Source organism: Podarcis erhardii (assembly GCF_964252035.2).
Source record: "Podarcis erhardii genome assembly, chromosome: 2".
NCBI lineage: Eukaryota > Metazoa > Chordata > Lepidosauria > Squamata > Lacertidae > Podarcis > Podarcis erhardii.
Window position 1 is genome coordinate 36551744 of NC_138498.1, and position 20940 is coordinate 36572683.

Consider the following 20940-nt stretch of genomic DNA (forward strand, 5'->3'; position numbering starts at 1 on the left):
GTATAATCATTTTGGTAATTATTGTGTGTATATTAGTCGCCAACGTGTTGCATGAGTCATATTACTTCTATCAACAGAACAGGTTGCATTTTTCTAGCAAATCCTACGATAAAGCTACTCACTGATCTTCCTGCTTTCCAACTGTATAGCAGCAGCATGGGTTAATCAACCCATTAATTAATCAACACAATATCCATAAAAGCAAGGAGGCCAAAAGGTGGAACATCTGCAAAACCTTTTTTTTATTATTTTAAAGCCAAGATTGTGCATCTTGTGGTCTATCCCTGTGCACTGGTGTTCAGCCTATGTCCTCTGCCAAGGCGTACAAAAAGGTGGTATAGGGGGAAGAAGTGTGGGATTGAGGAAAACCACTAATATGCTTGCTGAGGGGTCTTTTGAAGATGTGCCCCCAGAATCAAAGCAAGTCAGCTTTCCTTCTATACCTTCTGGAGAAGAGATGGTAGAAGAGAGAGGTGTCCCTGTACATGAAGACTGGTCTATTGCTCCTGAGGAGGATAAGGTAAGGTTTTCACTTTCTGGCGTCACACCACATTCCTGAAAAAAATGCATCAGATGTTAAGAGGGAAACATAATTTCCAGTGATGTAACTACTGCCATAAATTGTGTGCTTAGCCTTGCCATTACATATAGGCAAACTCCCCCAAACTTGCTTCAGATTAATGGACACAAGAGATGAGGTCTTCTGAAAACAAATGAGAAAGCTCTCAGATCATTTTACCAAGGCAATCAAAGATCCAAACAAATTAGCCCCTTAAAACAGGAAGTGGTCTAGTTCCTTGGCAGTGCTCCAACAATCTCTGGTCAAGAAAGGCTTTGCTCAATCTCTCCTGGCCTGGCAAAGCATTTAAGCAACAAGGGAAGCCAGTAATTCTTCCCTGGCTCTGATTTCAATCTGAGCCAGAGAAGAATTCCTGAGTTAGCAAAGCACACTTCCTCTTTGAGGTGGGCTTTTCCAAGCCTCTGAAATTCTTTCCTAAACCAGGTTCAGGAGAGCTCTGTCAGCACGCTTCCTTAGCATGAGCAACAAAGACATCGGGTTTAACTCCTGGGATCTCTTGCAGAAAAGCTCTTTAACCCTCCTGTTCCCAGGAAGCAGAGGTGGTTTTTTAATATAAACCCAAGACCTTTCAAACAAACAATCACCTCTTCATGAGGACGAGGAGACTTCCTCCTGGAAATCCTGATTTCAGATTCACTGCCGGTCTTCTCATCCTCTTCTTCATGTAGTACTGAGGAATTCTGGGATATTGACCTGGTGGAAAACAAACCACTTCTTTCTACTAGAAACCAAAGGGAAGGGGGAGCTCTAAAGAGCTACAAGCTGATAACAGAAGACACGTCCACAAGCAGCTAGATACACCTGGAAGGCAGCAGCTACATCAAGAGACAGCAGACAGGTGCCAGCGATTGTAGCTTAGCCATTGCAGTTTGGGCAACAGCCACTGCAGTGCAGGAGACATCAGCAAGGTACTTACTTGGATAGGCTCTTCTTCAGCTTGAGTCCTTGGCTGCCGCAATCCGACAAGCGGTCAAGGGGAGACAGGGTCCGGACGGGAGGCAGGTGGCCATCACTGCCATATGAGGGCAGCATGCCCGACACGTGGCTGTCCCCAAGTACGTGGAGTGGAAGAGCTGCTGGGGATGGAGTGAGAGGCCCATTAAGGGCTTCCAGAAGAGAGACCACCTCATAGCCCGGAGGGATGTTCTCTGAAGACTAGAGGAACCAGGAAGACGGGTGTGAGAAGAACACTCTCCCTCTGTATCAAACATAGCTTTTTACAAGAGAGCTCAGCACAGAGGAGTAAGATCCACCCCCTCCAAAGGAATCTGACTCATACATAAAAGGAGCAAGAGAGAGAGAGAGACAGACAGACTGAGATCACCGACAGGAGACTTGCTTATTTCACATAAAGTTGCTGATATTTTCATGCTTTATTCTGGACCAGATCTCTTGGGTTTCTTAACCTGAAATCTTTTAGCTGGAAGAAGTTGTGGGAATGTTCTGGGGTGCAGGAAATGATATATTGTGAGATTATATCCTAATCCAACTTGTGCTAACAAGTTCCCAAAATATCAGCAGAGTTTATAGACATTCCCCTTTAAGTTCGCAACGGTAATGTGTGCACAGGTTTGCTAGAACCTCTATAATAATTACTCTGGTAATTTCCCCCTTGTTCCCTCTTAAAATACAAGACACGACACAGTCTTTATAAAAGTATAAAAGAGTTTACTCACGTTCTGTTCACAATATGATCCCAGAAGGCAGACAGGCTTAAAAAGGTTACATACATTCAGAATCTATCTTATAGGAAGATAGTCCTTATCTCCTCTCTTGGCTGGGAGCCAAGAGGGCATTCTTAGATGTTGCTTCATCGAAGGAAAATGGCAGAGAGAGCAAGAGTGAGAATGGCTGCCTACCCTGTGCTTTTATCATTTACCTGCACAGGTGAGGCCACACTCACCTCTGGTCACATGCGGAGGAAGTCCGTCCCCAGGAAGTTTACCTGCTTGCTGGACAGACATCCCTCCCCATGTTCTAACATGTACACTCTAGGAATGTTGTCATTGACTGCTCCTGTGTTTACATCCCACAGAAGTTGCGACTGTGTGACTGTAAAATGGGCAGAGGAACACCCTTGGGTGCTGGAGCCATGCAGGGCACAGAAGCCAGAGAGTGTGAGTGAGGAAAGGAGGGGGGAACTAACACACAGGAATCATCCAACACACAACCTGCTACTATTCTGACAAACTTCCATAGTCAAGAGGATACAGTGCACACTTTTCTGTTCTAAGCTTGACATTTCAAGCCTAGTTCCCTGACATTGCAGATGTGGTGGTAAATTAGTTCTGGGCTCAGATCTCTTCAGACTGCCCACCGTGTGGAAAAGGTCACGTTGTTAAAATTATTTATCCATTGGGTGGTGGTGGAAGTCCACATGCACTCAAAACTAAAGTATTGAGGGGAGAAGACTAGAATGCAAAGCTGTTTAAAAAAGAAACCAGCAAAAAAGGAGAAGAAATTGATATTACCTTCCACCACCTGCAGTCTGAAGCACTATTGTCTAGAAACCTTAAATCTACTCTGCATGTGGACCTAGAATGAATCCCAGCTCTCCCCTAGATAGATACCAGATCCGCACTAAATTCTGGACATGCAGACTGGCAGAAGGTGAACAACTCACTCTATGTGGGTGCCTATTGCTATAAGGCACAAGGGCCTCATTTGCCAAGAAAGCTTCCAGATCCCTAGCTCTTCTGTCTTCAACCCATGGCTTCTGGCTCAAGGCTGATTTGCTTGATTTTGCATGGAATTTCCTGCTACGCTACCTGAATCATTGTGAGGAAGGCTGGTTGCCCTTGTCATCAGTGGCACCTTTTCCTTGGACCCCCAAAGCCACTGGCTGTGCAGCAGTCCCGCAACAGGCTCTGTGCATACGTTACTATAGGGAAGGTTTTTAAAGAAGCCTTCTCTGTGCCCGACTCCTCTTCAGCAAACTATTTCACAGTCTGCAAGACCTGCTCAGCAAAGACAGCAGGGCAGTGTCAACACTGGGACCACCAGCACACCTATACTAACCGAGTGCTCCTCTGAGTCCGATGTCTGGGAGGCGATGATAGGGTTGAAGTTGGTTGGAGAAAGGGGTCCCAGCTTTTTTCTCATGGCTCGGATCTGTAGCAAAGCCCGAAATGCTGCAGGGCGAGAGAATGAAGGGTAGGAGGAATAAAAACAGCTTCCAGCAACAAATATTAAGGATGCTTACTGACAGACAGGAACTCCTCATGCACACAATTTTGTGTGGTTTCCACAAAACACCAGAATGCAATCCCATAAATTTAATCCAGATTTACCCTTACTGGGTGAAATCTGATTTGGAAACCCCTGTTGTCAACAGCCCATATGAGATATTTGAATGACTCTTTGCAATAATAAGCCCCTGCCTGGAAGCTGCCTCCTCAGAAGACAGGTGCAATATAACAACATACGCTATAATTTGCCCATGGTGACAAAAAAATAATAATTAAAAATAAGATACTGCATGCAAAATCAGACAGGATTTTGTCAACAATGTAAAATGAATGTTAGCTTTCCAAAGTCAGAGGATCAAATAGGATAAGCCACCGATTTTTCCAGGATATGGCTACCTCTAATTTGGACAAACATCAAGATGTAAAGAAGTTTGCAGACTTACGCAGCCTGCAGATGGGGCAGTTGTTGGCTTGGTAACGCAAGGTGTCAGCGCAGGTATTGCAGAGGCAAAGGTGGCGGCAAGGTAAGATCAAGGTGTCCCGGACATCAGAGAGGCAGACCACACATTCTGCACTATTGTCGCTCACCTCATCTTCTGCCACCTGGAAAGGAAAGCAAAGCAAAGCAAAATACAAAACAGGTAGGTGAAATGTGACGTTCAAATATTTCCTTAATGAGTTTGAATAAATGAGAATGCTGTTTTCCTGTGTTTACACAGATGTATTGGAGGTGGGGGAGAAGAGAACTGTAAAAATTGAGCAGTAACTAAAGGTTAAGAGGTCCTCCCCTTTTAAATTTTAAAATTTCTGCCACAGCAGCTTTCCAAGGCAAATTCTCTCATACGAAAACAAAACCTTCTTGAGTCTGTTTCATGTGTATTTTTACATCATGTGAACTTGCCCTGTATCCTCTGCTTCAGTACTCACCTTGGAATCCTGTGTATTATATTTGTTTTCTATCCCATAGATCTCTTGAAGGAGGTAGCTCACTCCGTCCACCTACATGGGCAGGAAGAGAGAATCAACACATAAGTAATTGGAGGTAAGTAGAGTAAAAAAATGGGCTCCTTCGGGAGGAGGGGGAGAACTACAGACAGCTTCTGTGAGAAACAAGAACTTCTCTAATCCAAAGATACCAGTCTGCTTCAGCCCACCGAAACACACACACACTAGCCCATTATTGTGGGGAAGTAAACTCCATGCTTCTCTGCAATACTTAAATGCTATGGGTGACTATGGCATGTTGAATTTTTCAACTTTCAGATTCCCAAAAGGAGGGGTGCTAAAAAATTGTAACATGACTTGGGAAATCAAAAGATATTTTGGTTAAATTCATATAATTTAGTTTTGTTTGGTAAGTAAAATATGTGTAAAATTGCGTAGAATTCTTTTTTTAAAAAAAAGACTGCCAAATACTTGTGGTTTTATTATATATTAATTTTATTTTTTTATTATTTAGCATTGCTTGGTATTTTTGTAAAGCAGATTGTGTGCTTCTTCATCAGACATAGGCTTCCAAACACGTGTTTTTATGACCCCTCACGGAAGAAACCTGCAAAAATTAAGCTTCATCCCTAAACCGACATGTCCTAATAGGGGATCATCCATTGGTTCTAACATCAAACCGTTCTCTAATTTTCCCTACTCCATGGCTTCCCAATACCTTTTATCTAAATGCTCTCTGCAATAGGCACGGATGGTTGAGACTAGCCTGGGATGCAGATCCCAAACAAATCTGACCCCAACTCATATGATCCCCTCCCAACTGGGCAATATCCAACTTAGAGGTAGCCCACTGAAATGAATGGACTTAAATGGATCTAATCTGAGTATGACTAATGTTGGCTATCACCCAAATATACTTGTGTCTCAGGGATCTTCAGTGATTCTAGGCAGCTTTCCCAGAAAAGTAACCAGGGACACACCTGAACTAAAGCAGCAGGCAGCCACCACCAAGCACCAACCACACACTCACCACTTGCTTCTGTTTGAGGGGCTTCACACAAAAGCTGCCGTCGGCATGCTGGGAGAAAAACACAAACGATCAGATAGAGCTTTAGTCTGTCAAAAGAGGCTTCACAGAATACATTTGCGATGAAACAGAATTCGCCTACTGAAGAGCATCCGCTTTAAAAAAAGAACGCGTCCGCCTTGTAGCAGAATGCAAAAGGAATGCATCCTATTCATGTTGTGCCTTGTGCTCCAAGAATCTTCTAAGAATCACTCCCCTTTCAACTCTCCTACCACTCTTCTTTACTGTTCAAACGCTCACAAAAGATTGCTACAGTTCAAAAGCAGCCTCTGATCCATTATATTTATTTCGCTGTGTAGTCACGTAAATATTTTTTACATTTACTCAGCCAAGGGGTGAGTGTGTGTTAAATTTAATTAACTGAAGGAATTGGGGGGTGGGGGCTTGATTTGTTTTGGTATAAGCGAGTTTGGGTTGTTTCCACAGGCATGTCTTCTGATTATATCCCTGTTGAACATTAATGCCCCTCTTCTTTGGTGTTTGGGCGAACGGCGAATAGACAGTGCTACCAATATCACTGTGTAGCAGAGCACCAAACAAGCAGTGTGCAAAGCCTGCAACCTCAGGTGCTCAGTAGGATCACCATCCTCAGATCCCCTCTGATTCCATGAAATCCTGTTATATAGAAGACGGCCCAGAACTTTTCTCCTTCTACCAAAAAGGCCAACATTGTTCAGAGATCCTGGCTGCTTCTTGGAAGCCTGGGCAGCTCTCCAAGCCATTCCTCATGATCCAAAGTCATGTAACTTGGAGAATGTGGTGGGAAGCAGAGGCTGGAGAAGTCTACAGAGCTTGCCCCTTGCCAATTTACCCAAGCGGCTCAGCAGTCTTCCTAACCCTTTGACCACGGACTTGCTTTCAGAGCAAGCTCTTTACTCACATTTGGGAGGCCAGATTTCTGGGCATAAAAGCTAGCTTGGACAAGAGGTCAAGAGAAAGACCACACTCACCTTCTCAAACGTTGCCAGGAGTACATGGCAATGGCCCATATGCTCTGCAAGGCAACAGGCAAGAATGAGAGTGATTGACACACACATGCAGAAGCCTGTATATAGATGATAGAGGTCAGGGATGGCCTTCCATAACCAATATATCAATCAATCAATCAATCAATCAATCAATCAATCAATCAATTAATAATTTATTATTTATACCCTGCCCATCTGGCTGGGTTTCTCACAGAATATACAGATACAATTGCACTTCAGCGCTCATCACCTCCAGCCAGAAAGGCCAATGGCCAGGGGTGATGCCAGCTGCAGTTTGCCAATACGTGGAGGGTGATAGGTTTGTCACCCCTGGTACAGGTTTTCTGCAATTGCAGGTGTCCACTGATGAACACAATTCAAGTTGGTAAAACCTATAAACAGATCAATTAAATGTGTACAAATAGCTCATTATAGGCAGTTTTCAGAGTGTATTTGTTTGCTAATGTCACTCAGCAGGGCATCTGATGGATATCCGGGATGTGGTTATCTAAATAGAAGCTGGGTTGCAGTTACAGCTTGCCAGGCAAAAATCATTTGAGCATCCGTGTTAACTCAGTGCCAAAATGAATCCAAACCTTAAGAGCATCACTTACCATCTCCCTCATCTACCACTGCAAGAACCACCATGGGGTAGACTTCACGGTCCAGATCAAAGGCCAGCTGAAAAGAACAAGAAGGAAGAAAGGAATATATACAGCGGTGAGCGAAGTGAGCAGGGGCATCGGCCCCCAGTAACACCTAGAGTTGCTAAGTGCTTCTGTATCAATACTGCATTTTTAAAAGAGATGAATAGACTCAATTTCCCTCTATACTACAGTATAGTCTGCTTGCATCTTTTCTGTTTGTAAATTCCCATGGGGCAGTATCCTGCCGTGTTAGTATTATCAGGATAGGTCCTTACAACGTACTAAGGACTCCTTAATTATTATGCCTCTCCTCCAGTGCTGAAAATATCCCTTAAACTCCCTCCCCACATTTCCAAACCCACTTTGCCTTACCTCCTCTTCAGTCCATTCCGAGGGATCGACAGTGTGGGAGGGGAGGCAGAACTGCTGGCACACCCCTCGCTTGTAGTGGACAGTCTCCGATTGCAAACTATTGTCTTTGGGGATGTAACTACCATGGAAAGGGAAGACAACAAAGAGTGAACAGTCACAGAACATCTGCTAATTATTCTTGAATCCCAACACGTAGCATCCCCCAATTGCACTCCAAGACAAAGATCTTCCTCCATGCAGCAAACCAGCTTTATCTCTAACAGGCTCTTACTAGTTTAAAGGGATTTCAGGTCTGCATTACATTAATATCCCCCGACAGCCACTTCCTTATTATCCAGAATATCAAGCCTCCAATCAAGATTCTCTAATGGTATCCTCAAGGCCGATTTCCAGAACAACCCCAGCATGTGGTAGCCCACGCTGACATTGATCCATGGTGAGTCACTCATCTACATCCTGATAGCATCTACATAATTCAACTCAGATTGGCTTCGGTATGCCACTGCAACATTGCCTTTTCTGCAAATGCGCAGAGATGCTATCAGATGCCATATTACTCTTGATTCTGTGCATGCTGTCAAATGCTGTTCTAGGATGAATTCTCCCTTGCTACAGGCTGACACTGATTCCAAGATTCGACAGTTCAAATTGCTACACAGACCCTTGCAGGTAATCTTTCTGCCCATCCATTAACTTGTGTCTAGTTGATTTCTTTCCCCTGCACATATAGCAAGCTCAACACAAGGCCCTTACAACAACCCACTTGGCTTTTTGTTGCTGTTTAGGTGCTTTTAATCTATTCTGCTTCTGGGCCCAATGTGTGTGGCCTTTTCTCTGGTCACCTGCCCTTGCTCTTCCAGAATGATTTACACATGTTGGCTCCCTGCCTGAACCTACAGTGATTTGCAGCCTCGTCCCTCGAGGACTCTGCCAGCTTCGCTTTATGGTAGCATACAAGAGAACTGCAAACTACATGCATTTTAGACTAGTGTTTGCTCTATCCCAGAATGGATGTTTCAATAAACTTAGCAATGTCAGGCTGCTTGTGTTATCATTCACACTGCTTTGCGAATGGTCACTGCCCTTATTTTACATGTTTATGCTGTAAAGCAATTCCAGTTTTCTTATTTTCTTGTATTTTGTTTCCTTATGGCCTCACTGCTAACATTTTCTCTCCCTTTCCACCCATATATATATATATACAAAAACACTCATCGACTAAGGATCTGATGAAGTGGATCCTGGCCCACAAAAGAGTACACCATAATTAACTGTGTTAGTCTTTAGGTGCCACTCAAAATACCCAGAGTTCTATTAATTCTAAAACAGGTGTTTTTTTAAAACTGCTCTGCGTTCTAGCTATTGGCAGATTAATTCATTTTGCACTATGTGCAGCTGTTTCCCAGGAGTCAATGCTTCTGAATACCAGTTGCTAGAAATCAAAGGAAGGGAGAGTACTTTTGTGCTTGGGTCCTGCTTGAGAGTTTTCCACAGGCATCTGGTTGGCCACTGTGAGCACAGGATGCTGGACTAGATAGAGCATTGGCCTGATCCAGCAGGCTATTCTTATGTTTAAACATAAGGCTGGGGCTGGGAGAAATGGTGCAGGCTTCACAACTGTACGGAAAGCCCATGTGCTTTCCTATGCACACGCGAATAGGCTCTCCTTTCAAATGTTGCACTGAACATATGGATGCTATTGGCAGAGCCAGGAGATGCAGTCCACCTCCTCCCTCCATTCACTGGTGGTGCAAAAAATTTGGACACCCTGTCTGAGTATGCAAGAAAAAATTCAGCAATACTATTATTAAGCCATCTGATTCTGTGGGAAGCAAACACACCCCAACCCAGCTTTCGTTATATTTACCTCACTACTCCATTTTGGAATTCTTCAGTAGCCTGGTAATAAATTGTTATAGCCACCCGGGCATCAGTGTCGAATGTGAATTCCACATTGTACTGGACTTTGGCTTTGCTGACTTCTTCCCCTGGAGTCTTCACTTCCTCCGCACACCTGGTGGATAAAGACATAGGCAAAGAAATTAGTCTAGCTCTAGACCAGGCATAGGCAAACTCAGCCCTCCAGGTGTTTTGGGACTACAACTCCCATCATCCCTGACCACTGGTCCTGTTAGCTAGGTTTGATGGGAGTTGTAGTCCCAAAAAACCTGGAGGGCCGAGTTTGCCTATGCCTGCTCTAGACCTTGCAACAAACAGAAAGGACCCAACCTAAAATGCCCAAGAAGTGATTTGACCTCTCTTCTGCTAAAACAGGTGTAGCCCTCCAGATGTTGTTGGAATACGACACCCGTCAGCCCCAGCAGGCATGGCTAGCATTCAAGGATGGCGAGTCCAACAACAAATGCATGGTGCTACATTGGCTACCGCTATGCTAAAGTAAACATTAAGAAAGTAAATGGCTTGTGCTGAAAGCACACCTGCAGCAGAACTTTAAAACATTTAACCCCTGGAGGCAACTGTATGCATGCAGCCCATCCAGCATTGACACAAACTCCAGGTCCTCAGTTAGTTAACCCTGACCAGATGTCCGCACCCACCTGCCACAGTAAGACAACAGAATGCGATGCCATCCCCTTCTTCCTTCCAGACACCCATTTCATCCCTGCTACATCAAGTGTGTCGAAACAAACCTCTACCCAAAGCTGATACTTCTGGCCACACCCCTCTGGGGCAAGGGGCTGAGCTGGACCCTGAAGGTAACTATTTTGGAAATGAAATCCTGTGTTTCTGTGGGGCTTTGGTGCCCCATGCTATGTTTGCAGAGTCAGTAAGCGTGGCAAGAGAAACACAGTGTTCCTGCTGTTTTATTATTATTTTATTATTATTATTATTATTATTATTATTATTATTATTATTATTTTGTTTAAAATGGATTACTATGGTGTGAGTCAATATTATTGGAAATGAAGTTGCCGGGTGTGTGAAATTGATTGTAGCAAGCAGTGCAATGAGTTAAAAAGGTGGGTGGGAATCAGATAAAGAACTGAGAGTTTCAGCTGTGGGTAAAAGTACAGCATCATCAAGATGCCAGGACTACCATGTTGAGAAACGACAGAGGGGTCACGTCCGTGCCAAACATTTAAAGCACTCTTATACCACTTTAACAGTTATGGCTTCCTAATTACACACCTCAAAGACACATGGGAACTGCAGTTTGTTAAGGGTGCTGACCTGACAATTCCCCTCCCCCCAAACCACAGTTCCCAGGATTCTCTATGACTGTTAAAGTGGTATCACAGTTGTCAGAGTTGCCTCTAGGTCCCAGCTCACAGAGGACCAACGCTAGTCAGTAATAACTTATAAAAGTCTTTATTGAAGATTAGTTTCCATTTCCAAACCACAGCGTGCAACTCCACGTCTTAGAACCTAGACCGGCGAAGCTCCATCTGAGTCTCCGCCTCCTAGACACCAGTTTAAGACTCTAGCCTTACTCCACCTCTTCCGTTGTTCTTTCCTCCTCTGGGTCCTTCTGCCCCCTGGGGTTTCCTCCTTTCTGGACTCTTCTGACGCTGACCCCCCTGAGTCTTGCCCCTCCTTCCGGCGGGCTTTAGGACCTGGCTCCCTATCCGGGCTACCTGCTGTGCCGCTCGCCTGTACATTTGAACTTGGCGCGCGCGCCCAGCCGGTAACTTTCCTCTTGACCGTTTCCCCGCTCTCCAATGGAGGCGTGGTCAATCCTGACTCATCTCCTCTCGCTGGTGGTGAGAACACTGGTCCCGATGCCTGGGACTCCCCCCCCCCACTGCGCTCTGGTGGGGAAGCTGGTCCTGATTTCCAACTGCTGCTCTGGGAGTCCCCGCTGGCGTTTCCCCCTTGGCACCCCCCTTGCCCTGGCCATCGGCGCTCCCTTCTGTGAATCTTCCGATTCGCTGGAGAGGCTCATGGAATCACTCTGACCACTGTCACCGCCTACGCTCCCCTCGGATTCCTCCCCCTCGCTCTCCATTTCCTCCCTCTCCTGTGCCTCTGCTCCTGAGCCCCTGACAACAGTGCTTTAAATATACTATATACAGTGATACCTCGGGTTACATACGCTTCAGGTTACAGACTCCGCTAACCCAGAAATAGTACCTCGGGTTAAGAACTTTGCTTCAGGATGAGAACAGAAATCGTGCAGTGGTGGCGCAGCAGCAGAAGGCCCCATTAGCTAAAGTGGTGCTTCAGGTTAAGAATAGTTTCAGGTTAAGAACGGACCTCCAGAATGAATTAAGTACGTAACCAGAGGTACCACTGTAGTACGGATGTGGCTCTTGAGTACTAGTCTCTCAGACATCATGGTTACCAGATCTACCAGAAATAGCAGACCAATTCTGTGGTGCTAAATTATGTATCCTTGTTTGTTTATGTATTTGGGGTATTTACTTCACACCCACCCACTGTCGGGGAGGGAGCCCCCTCTGGCCACCCATGCACACAGCCACTGGCAGCAGTGGGGGGGGGGGAAGGGCTACCAAAAGGCTTCTCCCCCCACCCCCCACCCCTTTCCGCTGCCTTTTCTGCATGCCTGACTTCCCAGGCCTTGGCAACATCCCTCTGAAAATAGCTGAAAACACAAATGCAAATTGAATCCAGAATGCAAGTAAGGAAAGGGCAATCTTAGTAACCAGACTCACGGCATGTTAAACTGGTAGAGAACATCCCTTCACCCAGGCCTGTTTTATTACTGCCGCTATACTGCCCACAGTCTTTGCTAGGTCAGTCCCTCTCCACACACACCCCTGGCAACCCCTCAGGTCCTGAGCTCTGAACTGCTGGATTTTATCTGGCTCTGATTTTAGCCCAGCAACAGGAGTGAATTCAACTCCGTCTAATCCTGTTGTCACCTGCAGTGACCCTGAAAGCCAAGTGGAGAAGACAGAGATATAAAGGCACAGCCTGTCTCGTTGTCTTACAGGGCATCTGTGTAACTCCTCCTCCAAAACAGCCAGATAATCTCTGCACTAATCTTGAGGAGCTACAAACGGATCTCTCCCCTGCAGCTGATGGGAATGCTTCCAGCAGACCATTATCAAAACGGAGCAAACAGGCTTACCTAAATTCAAGCCTTGCTTTTTGAAGTCAAGTTCAAATGGGGGGGGGGGGTTTAAAGGATCAAAACAATGCACGACACTCTCATCTGTTGGATTTCATGTGTGTTCTGAGCAGCTGAGTTTGCCCAAGTATGCGGGAGGCTGGAGGAAGGATGATCCTTGATCATGTTTAATGAGCAGCAAAGACCTGAGCATTTCAAAGCACTAACCGAAACTGGGTAAAGGATCACGCCTCTGTTTCTTCTATTGAAAGGAAACCTGCTCATTTACACACATATGCAGCATTCATAACTGGCACACCATGCATGCATTCTGCCACTTAAACGCCATAATTTTGTGCCCGGGAAATTAAGAAAAACCAGCTCTCAGGCACCTAACAGAGGGCACCCTTTGTCAGAATGCGTAACTGCAAAGGCACACAGAACTCACTGTGTATAACACCCCATCTATCCTATTAGACAAGTGCTCATGGTCCAGGAATATATTTGAAAACACTGCAGAGATTTTTTTTATTTAGGAAGGCCTAGGTATGTTTGGCACCTTAAAAAAATCATTTCTGGCTGAAGGTGCTTTTACAGAGTTATCTGATGAAGTGGGGAAGGGAAGGGGCATAGCTCATAGGCAGAACATACATGCTCTCCATGCAGAAGATCCCAGATTCATTTCGTCACATATCCACTCAAAAGGATTCCTGGTAGCAAGGCTGAAAAAGACCCAATCCTTGCAGAATTTTTGGGCTCAACAAGCTTGGCAGCAGCTGCCTGGTTTGCACATCATGTTAAACCATAGTTGAAAACAACAGGCAGCGTGTTAGTGCACGCTGCTCAGAAGTTCCTAGGTTGCTCCTTCCCCACTTCTGCCTGGGACACGACAGGAGGGAAAGCAACCAGAGGTTGGCTTCACATTACATGCAAACCAGAGCTCAGGGATTGTCCCCACAACCAAAGGTATTGGGATTGGGAAGTTATAAGGTCAGCTCCTTGAGTTAAACCGGTTTAAAATAAATTATGGTTCAACATCAGAGTGCTACAAACCCCTGTTGTGGAGCAACAGCGACTTACTTGACTAGGCGCAATGTGTCCTTTCGGACGTTGATCAGGCTTCGCAGTGTCTTCACTGGCTCCTGGGGCGGTGGAGCAGCATACGGAAACTAGACAGAGAGGAAAGGAAGAGAATTTGACATTTTAAGATGTCACTTGGTCTCTAAGGCCCCATCTGCTGTGACTGGCACAAGCCTAACTTCTATGTTCACTCAGTATTGCATAGGCAATAGGATCCTGACAGACACATTGCTTGCCCTTGAAAATGAAGGGAAGCAGAGACTTTTATAAGGATCACTAGAAACAATCACTAGAAACAAGCCGGATACGTTTTGAATCATGGCAACTGAAACAGTCCCGCAACTGGAAATGCAATGGAACTTAAACTGTTGTTCCTGGACCTTTGGAAGGCGCCTCTCTGGGCTCGTCCACACCTCTGCTTGCCCCATTACTTCCCCCTGGTAACCCAGAAGTTACCGCGGAGGACCAAACAGCAATTGGATTTTCTGTGGATTGCCACTTGTTCCAAATCAGCAGTAAAAAATGTGTTTTCCATAGGAATGTTGCAGGGCAAATGCAAAACCACTAAGGTGCATGCTTAAAAAGCAGAGGACAAGTGGAAAACCATTCAGCCCCATGCTTTTTAGGCTTGGGACAAGTATAGATGAGCCTGATCTTTATTAAAGCTGTTGCAACAGGGTGCTCCCCTCACATGCAGGAGGACGGAGGAGGACCCAGAACAAAGGTGTGCCTGCCCTTATATAGACATTTTAAATTCCCTGCCCTGGAGCTCAAGACCACCCCTCCAAACATCATGCATACATCACAGAAGGGGTGGAACCCAAGACCACCCCCCACCAACATCATACCTACATCACAGAAAAGGCGGTCTACAACAGAAATTTGAATGTTGTTGTTTTTCCGGTCTGTCAGGTTATCTGATAATGCCTTATCTGATTGCCTTTCCTGGTAGTCTGCCCATTCCTTTGAAATGGTGATTACCCAATTCCTGTAACAAGGAAGGTTTTTTTCACCTCCTCCCTCCTTGCAGAGAAACATTTGGTCAGCTTTGGAGTCGAAATGGTTTCAGGACTGTCTTCCTGTGCTGCTTCAGACATGTGGTTTATATATTTATGTACATGTTTACTTGGTACATTTATGAACATTTATTATATATCTAAGACCTTACAATTCTTATAACACTTGAGCGGGGGGGACCACATGCTCTAAATGTATGGCATGGATGAGACCCCAGACTGGTACAGCTGTGGTTTATCCCTCCCTTGCTGGAAGAGTGGTCGCTTTGAAAGATCGGAATACAGTACATTTTTCCTCTGTGCCTGCTGAGACAGTGAAAACCTCCCAAGCAGCAGAATACATCCCATGCATGCACTATGGACACATTACAGCTGCCTTGGGAACCTTTGTTCCAAGTTATTCATTTATTTAGAGCAAGAAGGATGTTTCCATTACAGTCTTAAAACAGATAGCAACACAAGCCATCACCTGCACCGAGATTCAGTATATATACACATATACAGGTGAGAAGGTGGAAGCTGTTTTGGCACTACTTCTGCAGCTCCTTTCATGCTTTGCTTGCCTCCTCCCTGTTTTCCTATTACTCTCGTAGAAGTCTACCATGCCCAGTGCAGTAAACAGAGGGGATATTTTTAGCTTGCTGATGCAGCAAAATGCCAATTTAGATCAGTATCTGGAGGTGGGTGCAGAGATTATTCTCTGCCTGCCTGTCACGGAATGACTACAGATTTGCCTATTTAACCAACTGTGCTCCAGAAGCAGAAAAGGGATTATTTACGCCTGCTTGATATTAGTCAATTGAAGCATATAAAAAAGCAGGGGAAGAGAAAGAGAGTTAAGCAAGGCAGTTTCCCTAGAAGGAAAGGAAATAAGCAGGACAGGCAGTTAGCATAGCATTGTGCAAGCCATGCAGGGGGTATCAATGCTGGGAAGAAAGCAGCTAACATAGATGTACTCTTGAGTTATCAGTGTTGGGATTTGTCCACATCAGAGCAATATGTGGACCCCCAACCCAGTGTTGTTTGAGACCTTTCTAATTTCAAATGTGGCAGTTTTAAATCCTAATGGCTTTGGACTTTCCAAATATTAAAAGCAAGCAAGCAAGCAAGCAAACCCACATTTCAAAGGGGAACAGTTCATGACAACACTGGGATGGGGAGGGTGTCATGTCGATGCCCCTGTATTAATGGGGAGACAGGCCCTTGCAAATCCACATTCTGCTCATGTGGACAAGCCCTTGGTTCACTGAAGCGCTCTTGATAAAGAATATTTCAACTTCAAAGAACAGATATCAAGGCAGAATTAGGATTCATTTCAAAAGGGTTTGGTGCTATCTGAAGAAGAGCTCTGTCACACACATGGCCACTCCCAAGGGCTTATCCAGTTTTCCCTTTCCTTCGCTCTTTTTAGGCATGGTCCACGCTTTATAAAGCTCTGTGTCAGAGCAACTTTTGTTTTGCTCCAGAGCTTTCCCTGTGAAAACCCCGAATTGACGTTTGCTCCGATTCAGCTTTAAAGAGTGTTAAAGCTTGGACCTTTGCCTGGAGAGAGCTGGGCAAAAGGGTAAGTGTGGAGAAGCCCTCAGTCTTCTGTCTGGTATGGCTCCAGTGTTGAGAATACACACACACACACACACGGCGTTTCAAACCCTAGCATGTTGGAATGCTTGTAACAAATGAACTATATGCTTCATTCTTGCCTATTTTCACATTTGGTTGAGTGTTTGCTTGTCCTCTCTCTCTCTCTCTTTCCTTTGAAGAACCCCTGTTTTTCATTGTGACATTTTCCTGTTTGAACATGCACTGTGTTAACCAATTTGTCAATATTGCTAGATCTATTGATATAATTACAGTATACAACACATAATACAATAGACCCGTGGGTCCTAATTTGGATGAATGTTGCCTTTTCATACCAAGTTGATATTGTTTTGTTGTTTACTAAAGGTAATGTTGCATGTAAAAACTTTCCTTTTGTTCAGTGAAGCAGCAGATCCTGGCAGCTATGTAGACCAATCTGTCTTGTGCCTGTTTCATTAAGTACCTGCTTAATTCCTGCAGAATTTATAATCAAGAGCTGAATAATGAATTTAAATACCTTTTAAAAAAAACCCTGAAACATTTATACTGTGCTGTTCAAAATTGAACACTGTCTAACAGAAAATTTAAAATAAATTAACAAAATCAGATACAAAAAACTGAGGATTAAAAAACAACATCAATCACGACTCAAACCCCACTGATAAAATATCAGTGTGCACCGTACCCATTCCCCAAGTCCTCAAAAACAAAAAGATACTAACAGCCAATCAGAAAAGCCAGGTATGGGGGCAGCACCAGGCCAGAGGATAAGCCTGAAGAGGGTCATTCAGACTGGATTTGTGTTTGAGCAATGAAACCTCATGGAGCTCCCATTTGGACTTGTCACAGCTGCGATATACTCATCTATAGCTTATGGATGCTACATTGCTTCACGACAAATTCTTTCAATTTGAGTCAACAGCTTCTGGCTGACATAAGCAACTACAACACAGCATAAAGAACGCCCAGAAAGAATGAACTGTTAAAAGCATTCAGCCTAGCTCTACCAGATGTGGAACATAGGCATCATGACAATCCCAATACCGTTGACACAGAAATGCAGGTTTTGTAGCCAATCAAACAATGGCAGGGTCCAGTCCCAGAAGGGCCACTGATGTCAGGCCACACAAGTTCATGTGAAAGTTTATGGGCTGGAGCCAAACAATGCTCTGCACTGCAGAACACCAAGTTACCTCGTAGAGCACACAATACCGGCTCTGCTTTGTTCCGAGATGTTAGGAACACTATAAACCATAGAATAGTATACTCAGATTGCTGACATATCAACCCCCCAATTCACAAAGAAAGGAAACCTAGCTGGCTGCATTGCTACACACTGCAATGCAAACAAGGAGCCTTATGTCAAGCCTTTTGGTGCCACCAAGTGGTAATGTTTTGTTGTTACTTTAGCAGATGCACACAGGAAGAGGAAATAGGATAGGATTGTTGTCGTTTAGTCGTGTCCAACTCTTCGTGACCCCATGGACCAGAGCACGCCAGGCACTGTCTTCTACTGCCTCCCGCAGTTTGGCCAAACTCATGTTAGTAGCTTCGAGAACACTGTCCAACCATCTCGTCCTCTGCTATCCCCTTCTCCTTGTGCCCTCCATCAGGGTCTTTTCCAGGGAGTCTTCTATTCTCATGAGGTGGCCAAAGTATTGGAGCCTCAGCTTCACGATCTGTCCTTCCAGTGAGCACTCAGGGCTGATTTCCTTCAGAATGGAGAGGTTTGATCTTCTTGCAGTCCATGGGACTTTCAAGAGTCTCCTCCAGCACCATAATTCAAATGCATCAATTCTTTCAGTCTTCTTTATGGTCCTGCTCTCACTTCCATACATCACTACTGGGAAAACCATAGCTTTAGCTATACGGACCTTTATCGGCAAGGTGGTGTCTCTGTTTTTTAAGATGCTTGTTTGTCATTGCTTTTCTCCCAAGAAGCAGGCGTCTTTTAATTTCGTGACTGCTGTCACCGTCTGCAGTGATCATGGAACCCAAGAAAGTAAAATCTCTCACTACCTCCATTTCTTCCCTTTCTATTTTCAGGGAGGTAATGGGACCAGTGGCCATGATCTTAGGGTTTTTTTTATGTTGAGCTTCAGACCATATTTTGCGCTCTCCTCTTTCACCCTCATTAAGAGGTTCTTTAATTCCTCCTCATTTTCTGCCATCAAAGTTGTGTTATCTGCATATCTGAGGTTGTTGATATTTCTTCCGGCAATCTTAATTCTGGCTTGGGAATTATCCAGTCCAGCCTTTTGCATGATGAATTCTGCATATAAGTTATATAAGCAGGGAGACAATATATAGCCTTGTCGTACTCCTTTAGGATAGGGTAGGGTGATGCCAATTAAAATTAAGCCAAAGCACCAAGCACTCTCACTGCAGGCAGTGAGGTGACTTGTACCAAATCTTATATGTGTAGACAAATAAACAGCTGAAATCTTCCCAGCTTCCTGCAGGGGAAACTTCCTCCAGAAGCTGCTGTACTCCTACTAGCCCTAACCATGGGCCACATTGAGTTGAGAGTCCAGCTATGTCCACAGAGCCAAAGGTTCAACATCCTTGTGTGTAGAGCAATAGTTCTTCTGATACTTTTATCCAGAGAGCCAGTCATTGGCCTGGTTCTCATATAACACTAAGACAAATTATGACTTTGCATAATTGGGCAAGCATGCTGGTGCACAGTGAGAAACTCATGGCCACTTTGCTCCTCTTCCACCCCTACCACTCTACTGGGAGCCAAGTCATGGTTTGGGGCTTGATGATACACCCAAACCTGGGACCATGGTTTATTTCCATGGGATGCCCCAAATCTCGCATAGCTACCAAAAGTAATCTAGACTCATCTACGTCTGGAAGCACCACACAAATTTGCGTTCTTAAAGCCACAATGTGTGCATAAATCAATGCTAAACTAATTTAAACCAATTATTAGTGGGAATGCTGCTTAAAGAAATTAAAGCAATGAACATGGTCAATTCTGAGTTCTGCTGCAAAACAAAAATCCTTAATTTAAATAATGACATCCAATGTCTATCCTGATCCTTAAAGTATAATCTGGATAGAATGGGGAAGCCCATCTAGGATTACACAACAGAGGACTTGGCCTCACTGCAGGGAGTTTTCTAATCCTACAGCTGGATAGCTCAGTTGGTTAGAGTGTGGTGCTGATAATGCCAAGATTGCAGGTTCGATCCCTGTGTGGGACAACTGCATATTCCTGCATTGCAGGGCATTGGACTAGATGATCCTCAGGGTCTCTTCCAACTCTACAATTCTAAGATTCTATGATTCTCACAACCTCTGTGGCATTTTGTATTTTGCCACCCCTTAACCTTCTCCCTTGACAAAACAGAATACATGTCTCCAAAAACCTGGATTTTTTGAATAATAAAGAAATTGTGCAAAGCAGGTAAATGCATGCGCATTGACTTTTCTCATGGCTCTGTGGGTTCCGGATCCATCACCATCTATTTTCTAGACCATGGGGTCTAGGGTATACAAGGCAGGAAATGCATTGTTGTCGCCGATGGCACACACTATCAAGACACTTGCAGCAGATAATACAGTGGTACCTTGGGTTAAGTACTTAATTTGTTCCGTAGGTCTGTTCTTAACCTGAAACTGTTCTTAACCTGAAGCACTATTTTAGCTAATGGGGCCTCCTGCTGCTGCAGCGCCGCTGGAGCACGATTTCTGTTCTCATCCTGAAGCAAAGTTCTTAACCTGAGGTACTATTTTTGGGTTAGCGGAGTCTGTAACCTGAAGCGTATGTAACCTGAGGTACCACTGTATTCTAAAACAGTTGAATGTCAGTAAGCACAATCTGACTTCCTAGAAATTACGCTATAGGTGCATGCCCACGCTTAGATGGATTTCAGCCTAAGTTCTATAGTGATTCATCTATCTCTGCCTCCAGTGTGGCTGGGTGGATTCTACCTTACAATCTGCTGCGTCGGCAGAACACTGGAAAAATGCATTGATCCTCAAGTGCTGCCAAAAATAATTCAACAGCAAGGGCAAAAGGGGGGAGGATATCAAGTCACTCCTTGGCCAAATGGCTTTGACGCAAGAAAAGAAAAAAAAATGTGAATGCTGAATGCCGTTACCACAAATATGCACTTAGGTGCACAATAGACTTGGGAAAGAACCCTCAAACTGCTTTATTTATTCAAAGCAGTGCAGCACTGCTTCTAACCATGCTACCAAGGATTTTCAAGATGTGCCCATCTGAACCGCGGCTGGGAACTCCATATATTAGTGGGATGCCTAGCAGGAAACAGGGCATTGTTCGTGTATGCCCAAGGGGCTCACTATGTCCTTTGGAAACCTCTGCACTGGGTCTACTGCTCTTGGAAAAGCGCAAAAACAAATTAGCAGGTACCTGGTCCAGGGATAAGCAATCTCCCTTAGGGAACTAGAATACGGACACTGTCTCTGC

General features: G+C 44.7%; 1 protein-coding gene across 4 annotated transcripts in view; it reads right to left on the bottom strand.

The window, feature by feature from the left end:
- Positions 1-20940, bottom strand: part of RNF157 (ring finger protein 157) — a 71499-nt gene that overhangs the window by 19219 nt on the left and 31340 nt on the right. For all 4 annotated transcript variants that reach the window (XM_081850762.1, XM_081850763.1, XM_081850765.1 and 1 more), the window contains exons 3-14: positions 13900-13988; positions 9655-9801; positions 7788-7905; positions 7383-7449; positions 6751-6794; positions 5744-5791; positions 4696-4767; positions 4212-4371; positions 3599-3711; positions 1497-1735; positions 1165-1273; positions 444-555 (exon numbers count right to left, since the gene is read on the bottom strand). In XM_081850762.1, the coding sequence (XP_081706888.1) occupies positions 444-555; positions 1165-1273; positions 1497-1735; positions 3599-3711; positions 4212-4371; positions 4696-4767; positions 5744-5791; positions 6751-6794; positions 7383-7449; positions 7788-7905; positions 9655-9801; positions 13900-13988 (1318 nt within the window). The remainder of the gene's footprint in view (positions 1-443; positions 556-1164; positions 1274-1496; positions 1736-3598; positions 3712-4211; positions 4372-4695; positions 4768-5743; positions 5792-6750; positions 6795-7382; positions 7450-7787; positions 7906-9654; positions 9802-13899; positions 13989-20940) is intronic.